This window comes from Phytophthora parasitica (assembly GCF_000247585.1).
Source record: "Phytophthora parasitica INRA-310 unplaced genomic scaffold supercont2.5, whole genome shotgun sequence".
NCBI lineage: Eukaryota > Oomycota > Peronosporomycetes > Peronosporales > Peronosporaceae > Phytophthora > Phytophthora nicotianae.
The window spans coordinates 1,394,658-1,403,477 of NW_008648991.1; the positions used below are offsets into that span (position 1 = coordinate 1,394,658).

At 45.4% G+C, this 8,820-nt stretch overlaps 5 protein-coding genes across 5 annotated transcripts; 1 reads left to right on the top strand and 4 right to left on the bottom strand.

Annotated features, from left to right (window-relative positions):
• Positions 1-288: 288 nt before the first annotated feature.
• PPTG_04768 (hypothetical protein) lies at positions 289-807 on the bottom strand (the record flags this gene model as incomplete). The annotated part of the gene is made up of 1 exon (XM_008897055.1): positions 289-807. The coding sequence occupies one exon, from the start codon at positions 805-807 to the stop codon at positions 289-291; it is 519 nt and encodes a 172-aa protein (XP_008895303.1).
• A 167-nt stretch (positions 808-974) lies between these two features.
• Positions 975-1,232, bottom strand: PPTG_21462 (hypothetical protein; the record flags this gene model as incomplete). Its single annotated transcript, XM_008897473.1, has 1 exon — positions 975-1,232. One exon carries the CDS (start codon positions 1,230-1,232, stop codon positions 975-977), a length of 258 nt encoding a protein of 85 aa, XP_008895721.1.
• Positions 1,233-1,970: 738 nt separating this feature from the next.
• On the top strand, positions 1,971-2,515 carry PPTG_04769 (hypothetical protein; the record flags this gene model as incomplete). The annotated part of the gene is made up of 2 exons (XM_008897056.1): positions 1,971-1,981; positions 2,038-2,515. The coding sequence occupies 2 exons, from the start codon at positions 1,971-1,973 to the stop codon at positions 2,513-2,515; spliced, it is 489 nt and encodes a 162-aa protein (XP_008895304.1).
• Positions 2,516-6,418: 3,903 nt separating this feature from the next.
• PPTG_21463 (hypothetical protein) lies at positions 6,419-6,562 on the bottom strand (the record flags this gene model as incomplete). The annotated part of the gene is made up of 1 exon (XM_008897474.1): positions 6,419-6,562. The coding sequence occupies one exon, from the start codon at positions 6,560-6,562 to the stop codon at positions 6,419-6,421; it is 144 nt and encodes a 47-aa protein (XP_008895722.1).
• A 1,187-nt stretch (positions 6,563-7,749) lies between these two features.
• Positions 7,750-8,366, bottom strand: PPTG_04770 (hypothetical protein; the record flags this gene model as incomplete). The annotated part of the gene is made up of 2 exons (XM_008897057.1): positions 7,750-8,147; positions 8,219-8,366. 2 exons carry the CDS (start codon positions 8,364-8,366, stop codon positions 7,750-7,752), a joined length of 546 nt encoding a protein of 181 aa, XP_008895305.1.
• Positions 8,367-8,820: the final 454 nt, after the last annotated feature.

An 8,820-nucleotide genomic window follows, 5' to 3' on the forward strand; every position in this document is an offset into this window, starting at 1 on the left:
CGGTCCAATACCTTCTGCCCATCCTGTAGCTGCCCTTTCTATCCCCTCTGTAGCCTGGTCGCGTGGTACTTACCATGGGTACAAATCAGTTGATGTGTCCACAGTAGATCGAATACCTTGAGGGTAGATCGCGTGTCTAAATGATTGCGCCATGTAGATCCACTCCGATGTTTATGTAATCTTCACAGATGATGACGTAATCACTGACGCGCCGTCGTCCACCATGAGTCTCAGAACTGGATCGGGTCACATTCCATCAATCAGTCCCTTGTTCCCAGAAGCCAACTGTCACTTCACCACAAACTTGCGAACAGGTGAAATGCAGTTCATGACCACTTCATTAAGCTCGGGAAGCTCATCGCCGTGGCCATAGTCATGGTTGTTTGCAATGCTGAAGGTCACAGAACGCGGATCACGTGCACATGTGCGGTATAGAACTACATTGCCGTAATTTACCAAGTCCGGGTTGATGTAATAAACTTGATCATCCTTTTCAAACAACTGACAGTGTTTACGACGGATAGTATCGCCAATACTCCCGTAGCGCAAGCGGAACTTGGCATCGGTTGGCCGAAACGTCGTAGGAAGATCATGTATAGTAACGAACACTGGAGGGGATTTCTTGCAAACAATTAGTTCGCAACAAGAGGCGCATGCGTAAATATTGCTGGTATTCAAATCATGGGCTTCCACTGATTCCTGACAAAAACGATATTTCATTGCACCAAGGATGATCATCCAGCACACGAAGTAATCGATCTTTAGCACATTTGTCAGATCCAGAAACATCGTTTCACAAATGCTCATCGTTGTTTACAAACACTTCCGGAGTCGCATCGCAGCAATGATAGCATATCAGAGCCAAGCGAGGATCCTTGTAAAGGCTTGATAATCTCGAAGAAATTTGAAGTCCTCTGAGTTCAAATAACTTGCGTCAATTACTGATACAGCCGAATCACTCAGCATCGAACCCTCTAATTCGCGAAGATCGTGCACATAATTCCGCTTTGCGGCTTTAGGTTCCGTAATTCTCGGACGATCTCGTTTCGTGGAATATCCTTGCACATACCGCGTTTACGTGAATCGCCGTCATGCTTGGCCTTGGCCACAGCAACATCCCGTCGTCTCTTAAGATCATGATACAGGTTCATAGCTACCATATAAATGACGTGGCAGCAGTTGAGCTTTGCCTCCACCGTTGGGACGGGGACTTGAAGGCCCTTCTTGATCATCCAGCAATCTTAAGTACATCGTGCAGTCGACGCTTCTGGGACGATACTCAGCGTCCACTGAAGTATAAAGATCGTCTCCGATAATGGGTACGGCCGGTGGACGAAATGAACAGCAACAACAGCACGGGTATGCAAAATTCAAGCGGTTTCTAACGGTTTGGATGGGAGCCCGCTCGGGCTGTTGGGCTTGTTGGTTCACTTTCTAAAAAGACCGCCTTGGTGATGAAGCTTGTTCCGGTTGGCAAATGATCGCCTACATACTCTGACTGGGCGACCCGGGTTCGCGTGGTCTATCTTTCCCCTGCTCGGCACTGGAAAGGGGTGCGCCGCGAGGGTACTTTGCGTATTGGCGCAGTGGTGAATGCTTGCGGTGTTTTAGGTGGTATCGGCGACACTGAGTATATTCTCACCCTTAAGGGCAGTTCCCAGCACAAGAGCGATGTGGTCCTATATGACGATGCAACCACCAGTGTGGTCTGCTCCATATGGGATGACTACGTGGACGAGCGCCTTAATGGGGCATACTATCAGCCCGTGCTTACCTACCAGTTTCGTTTAACAGAATATGGTGGAAGATCGCTCTCCATCATTCATGCTAGCATGATTGCTATTAAACCTGCTACCTCTGAGTCAGAGCATCAACGCAATTGGTTCTGCCGGACGCGCGGCGACATATGTGTTCCCCTACCTTTAGTAGATTACCACTTCACGCGACCCGGGGCATATGCAATCTTCAAGATGGGCAACAAGTAGCGGTTGTCAGTGTTATCACAGGCGTGGCTAATGGGAGAATTGTTCCACGCAGTGACCAAGCCCCAACTAAGCGTGACAAAACGCTTGAAGATGCAGATCGTGTGCAGGTGAAGCGTGCTTTGTGGCAAGGAGATGCAAAACGCGTTAGTTTGGGGACTCTGCATCATGTTCTAGACGTTGAACATGGAAAAGTGGATACGTATGGCGGAGCTGCCGTTGGAACCGGACGCAGATCAACTATTGTGATTGACCCTCCTATTCCTGCAGCGTTGGAGTTGAAGGTCGCATTCAACGACGACGCATTGGCAACCACCGAGTCACGTCGCAACAGCACTGACGATGTAGTCACTGTTGATGATGTGATCAATACGAAACACGTGGCTTGTGGTGGTGCTAATAAAGACACAAAGAAGACAAGACGACATCCAAAACTTCCTGCCAAGGCAAAAAAGGAAAAATGTGAATGGACTTGTGGATCCGGTGAGATAGAACGTACTATGGAGCCAAAGATTGCGAGAGGCTGTCTGTAAGGACATAGGAATTAGCGCAAGGTAGCAGCGAACCCCAAGTAGGATGCAGCAGTGTGTGAAACATTATGTAGGAGTCAGAAGACAGTAAACGCGGATTTCATGTTGACCAGCAATTTTTTTTGTAGGCAATACAGTCAGAATTAAACTGCTAAGAATGTAGCATTAAGCGCATAGTCGGACAGAAAGAATGGCATTAACCATAACACACAGGCCCAACATAGGGACAGCATAACCGAAGGTTTGGTAACAAAAACCAGAGGCACAAGGACCTACGCAAAGGATTGAATGCGCAGTCGATACCGTCTGCTAGCTCACGCACCCGCTACACCCATTCACTTCCTGAAGCAACCTTTTTGCGATAAACGCATGGTTTATGTTAGTGCATGTTCTCCGGTACTACACTCATCTTGACGACTTTACTCGATGGAGTTGTTTCTCAACGGGGAATAAACAAATCCTGGTAATATCGAGGGTCCATTGCCAAATCCAGGAAGATTCGCCCGATCCTAGTATCATAATGAGCTAGTTCACAATACCCGGATCCAGCATATTGTATACACATCCGTTCTGGGATGCTATCACGTAGTTTTTCCGGGTCATACTAAAAAAAAAATCAGCATATGCATACCAGCTGCCTCCAAAATATACGCCAGCAGGTGGTATATTTTGCTTTTTTTCTGTTGATTTCAGGAATAGTGTGAACTTAACGAACATTAGGTATCCCATAACCGGGTATTAATAGTGCTATCTCCTCCAATAGAAAGCGGGTTTGGAGGCGTGGTATAAAAAGAGCTCAGGACCCGCTTATGTATACATATGTACACGTAGTGTGTCAATAAGTTGTGTAAATCCTGTGTGTCGTGATGTTGTCTAAAAGTTGCTTGTGCTACAGGCAACTTTTCCGGAACGAATTAATCTGTGTGAGGCTGTCCATACAGCTCTACTAGCTGTCCTTCCAGGATAGATCTTCCCTCTTTGGAAACAACTACCCCGGGTTCTGCGACACTGCGCTACAGTGCTTGCTCTTGTCCAGTCGGACCAAAACGTTTTGGTTAGAAGTTACGGACACGGTGGTTTGCCAAAGTGGATGTGCGCAAATCGTTGTGACGACGCTCTCGTAATATCACCCATTGGCAAGCTGGCCGCTCTGCCAGCACATACTACGAGATTGGCTTCCAGGAATAACAGGCGTATCAGTATTTTTGGTTCAACGCAGACCTCAAAAATCGTTTTTAAACCGAAGTTACTATATTTTTTTTAAAAACGTGCTTTATTTATTTTCTTGTAAAAAAAAGAACAGATCTTTACTAACATCCATATTTCAAGTATTGGTAGGGGGGACCTTTGCTAAAAAAAACATGTCTGAAGTATTATCGGACATTTTCAAGTACATCGAAGTATATATGGACAACTTTATGTGGGAATGGATTTGGGAAGCCTTGTGAAAACACTTATAACTTCACGAGTAGCTACAAGCCATTCTGGCGAGCTTGATAGCAGGAACACAGCCACATAAACGTTTATTTGGTTATATGGGCCCTCGACAATGCTATCTGTAGTAGGTACTTCAGGTATACTTTTTATACACAATTCGACACATCTGGCTCGTGGTACGCAGTAACTTTGAAAACTGCATCAAACTGCTTCATGCGTTTACTGAAACATTCAACAGTCTATATGGGGCGAGTGAATCTTCGCTTTATGCTCTCATGTATAGCATTGAGGCTGGGGGGGGGGGGGGGGTACAAGCTACAAGTTACCGTAACTTGTGGAAATTTGAGTCATTTTTCGAAATACCACAAGGATAAAGCAAAAGAATACTATTACCCATTAAACGGAATGTTTGTTCGCGCTAAAACACAAGCAATCACGTTCAAAATAATTACCAGATGAGTTGCTTATAGACAAGGAACGTTTCAAGGACTGCATAGATATAGACGTTTAGAGGTTTTGCATTTGCTCTCTAATGATACACTCTCAATTGTATAAAATATTTCAAAGCAACCACAGGGTTTTGTTTACCAAAAGATAAAACCTGTTTACAAACCAGTCATTATAAATCACCGAACGTATCAGCAACTAGCTGATATGCGATCACACGTGAAATATGAGCGTGAAATGTGATCAAGCTTAGACGCCAAATTAATTTCTGTCCACTCTTTAAATAGATAAAATCTGAATAAGTGACGGATATGTTACCAATAGATGTTCCGATAATAGAATAACTCGACCCTTCGTTACTTCACTGGAACATATTTTTGGGTCATCCTGAAGACCAATTCATCCAGAAACTATAGTTCTCTGGTCACTCAACAGCAAATATATTTTTGAAACGGAAAAATGTTTTTTGTTACTCTTTGCTTATTACAATACTTCAAAACTACAGTGTTAGGCCGTGTTCGATTTGCACTTATAATAGATGGTTCGATGAGAAGTGGTTTTGGCTTCAATTTGAGAGTAAAAATGCAGGGGGGGACAAAAGCTACCTCACCTCCAAATTACTGGATCTAACAAGCAGGGAAGGCTGTCTATCAAAGGAGCTTTTTCAATAGTCACCTACCTCATGTCCTCACGCGGAGAAAGCAACATGAACACGCAGGGTAGGAAATAAGATGCCCCTTTGATGAAATAAATGACTGGAGAATAACTATACCATCTAGACTAATAGCCCACCTGTGTTAGTTGTCTCAGACATACTCATGCCTACAGTCATCACGCAGGTACTCGTACTCGCTGATAGGGAAGAGTTTTCTTGTCGTATACAGACATGACCTGGAGTTAGGTCGGATAGTTGTTGTCAGCCTAAACTAAAAGAAAAAATAAGCAGGCGGTCACAGCCCGTTATTCGCTTCGATTGCTAGAAATTTGGTATGCATGAGCCAACGAAGTGTTAGAAGTACATACTCCAATAGAGAGGTTTCGCAAGCTGAACTTGAGAGGGATAGCGACGGTCGAGAGGTGGCACACAGAGAGGCCATGTAATCGTCCGTCAAAGTTCTAGAATGATCTTTCGCAACTACGACTTCTACGTCTGTATCAGTTCCTAATATGAAATCTGTCTTCGTTCCATGTCTTCTTGAGCGCGGCGTACTTTCGAAGGAAGAAGCCATATTCCTGCCGGCTTCAAGTGACTCTGCCCAACGGGGAAAGTTAGGGAGCACCCTGAGCGGAGAACCCGAGCAGAAAATTTGTAAGCACATGATTTTAGTAAGTTAAAGATCTAATAGACGTATCCTTGTTTTCTGATTAACATTAAATCATGTAAGATGCGATATAAAATATTTTACCACCACATTAGAAAACTAGTCATCCAGATCCCGCTGCCAGCGTACCCCCATGCTCGAGGTGGTAGAAATGCAATGTGGAAGGCTTCAGCGTTTTGCTCGCGTCTCTGTAGTGGTCTGTGCCGCCAACAGCTCCAACCGTGACGCTTTCTTGGTGTTGGCAATATCCGACAGGATAACAAGAGAGTCTTCATCGGCCATTATCATGGTAGCATAGATTTTTAGATATTGAAACCCCAGCTTTAGCCTGCAAACAGACTAAAGCAGACGTGGACATGTCTTTAGTGGTCCTTCGTCGTGCATCACGTTGTCTGTGGGAGACATGGACACGGACGTCTGAAACAGCAGGATGGTTATGGGTCTGACTGCTGTCCTTTGTATGTACAATACGCCACGGTCCTGTTGGAGCCGATGTATCGACCGCCACAACACTTAGGCGCATTTTACAACCACAGCGCTTTGACGTTACCATTGGGCGCTGGCGGTCTGAATCCTTAATTTTTCTTGTTTTGTTTTTCGGCTTACCAGCCTGGTCATATTTGTACAAGCGGTAGCGGACTTTTTCTTCTCCTTTTAGAGCCAACTTTTTCTTTGACACATTATATCGATGTGCTTTGGTTCAAGCATGAATCGCGGCTTCGGCAGCTTCTTCAGACTCGTACACCATTTCGGGTGTTGCGGGGAGATGACACTGCTGCTGTCCGTTCACCTCACCCGGCGATAATTCAATCTCAGTCGAGGAAGCAGATGCAGTAGTGGACATAGTGAATCGAAGGTTGGTGGTGTCTAGCTATAGAATATTGGGTCGTTATACGATATGGGCTTTCGTCCTCTCCGTAGGAAAGATAAATACCACGAAATCTACGGTCAAAAAGATATTTTTAATTCCAAAAACTTCAACTTACTAAAGCCATTTGCTTACATTTTTTCTGCTCGGGTGCTCCGCTCAGGGTGCTCTTTAACTTTTCCCCTGCCCAACACATCGCAGAAAAGGAAGTTCCTAGGTGCAATACCTACAGTGCCGCTTCAATATCAATTCCCTGAATGACTTCGAGACAAGATTTTACTTTCGCTTCTGGAAACGAGATCTTTTTCGATTATCCACAGCACTCTACCTAGGGGACACCTATCGACTTCCTAATCAAGTTTCGTTTTCAAGTTTTGAAGAGCTTTGCATCCTCTTGCGTCGCATGACATATCCAGGCCGTTATGGTGACTTGTGCTGCTTGTTTGGAGGATCGGGTCCGGTCATCTGGATGATTTTCAACTTTATGCTGCGGCTAGTGTACGACTAGTTCAAAAGCCTTCTTGCGATTGAAAGCGGTCTACTGACAACTTCGAGGCTGGAAGCATATGCTGCTGCTGTGAGGCAACGGGCAGCACCAGAGCCAAGATGTCTCGGGTTTATTAATGGTACTGTGCGTGGTATTGCTCGCCCCACGAGAAATCAAAATCAAGTCTACAACGGCCACAAAAGGAAACATGCTTTAAAATACCAAGGTGTGATGGTCTCTTCATCGACTTTTATGGGCCGTGAGTTGGCCGCCGCCATGACTCGTGGCTGCTAAGACAGAGTGGACTGTTGAATAGCTCCTTTACGTGGGGATAACACACCTTACTGCATCTACGGCGACCCAGCTTACCCATTGAAGCCAAATTTGCAAGTCGGATTCAAGGGCTCGAAGCTTACAGAAGCGCAAATGGAATTTAATACGGCAATGAGCAAAGTTCCAGTTGCGGTGGAGTGGGGATTTGGCGGTATCATTCGGCTCTAGCCGTTTCTTGAGACGAGGCTAAGTCAAAAGCTGTATCTATCTCCGGTGGGAACACACTTCATGGTTGGTGCGCTCCTAACAAAACTTTCGCAACTGCACGAATCCTAACCAGATCAGTAGTTTGTTTTCGATTAAGCCGCCCAGTTTGGAAGAATACGTAAGACTAGCTACATAGCTACGAATTGTACTTGCTGATCACTGTCTTAAGCATGTCAATGAATGCAAGTCTTTCATTCCGCTCTAGTTTCATCCGGAGTTCTTGTAGCTCAAGACGGCATTGCTTCAGAGCGAGACGCTTTTTCTCATTGGAAATTTTGCGCTTGTCCATCTCATGAGCAACGCCATCACGTTGCTCAAGGTACGCCAAGAGCTGCTGCTGCTGGTGGTGGTATGATTCTCCTCCTTTCCTTTGCCCACGCTTCATCCCGGTCGTTGCTGCGTCCCGGATAGCAATAGCTTGGCCGTCCTCTTGCTGCGGTTGGTCCTTCTGCTGCTTCTTGTCATTTTTGAGTAGCATCTCCATTTCGCGCATCTCCAACCAGTCAGCTAGACACTCGTCCTTCGGCGTGTAATCTTCGCACGGTGCCGTTCGCTTGCCTTTCGCTTAGCCTCGTATGCATCAAGGAGTTGATTTCAGCGCTCACGACAGCGGTGACCATCCACGCCTACTCCTAACATAGCAGCAACATCAGCCCACGCCTGTGTTTTCTTCCCGTAGTCCTCGCCAAACGGATTTCTCGTTTGCGCCTCCTGGATTAGTTGGAAATCAAGTTCGTCTGTAAACCAAACCATAGTTTTACGTCGCTTAGCCGGCGGAGCATCGCTCAACGAGTTGACATTCTTGTGACGGGGTCACACAGCACCTTGTGCAGAGGAAGTTGGCTTCCAAGAGTATACAGACTCTAAGTGAACGACCGTTCACGCGTCCCTGGTCTGAGGGGACGAAGTACTCACTTGAGGGTACGATTAAGACTGATTTTTATTTATAGGTAAACTTAACCCTTTCGCGAAGCACCTGTGTAAACTATACTATACAAATTTAAGTTATTCCCATCTAAAAGTTCGCATTTTACGCCCTTTGGATAATTAATATAGAAAGTACTTGTCCTCACATCTTTTCAGATGCACGAACGTGCTGCAATCCTACATGTCCAACGTCGCATTTTTCGCCTTTTTAGGTTGCATTTTTATTGGTTGAATTAGTGTCGACTGGTAAAATAGAACGAAAGGGGTCGATGATTGGATA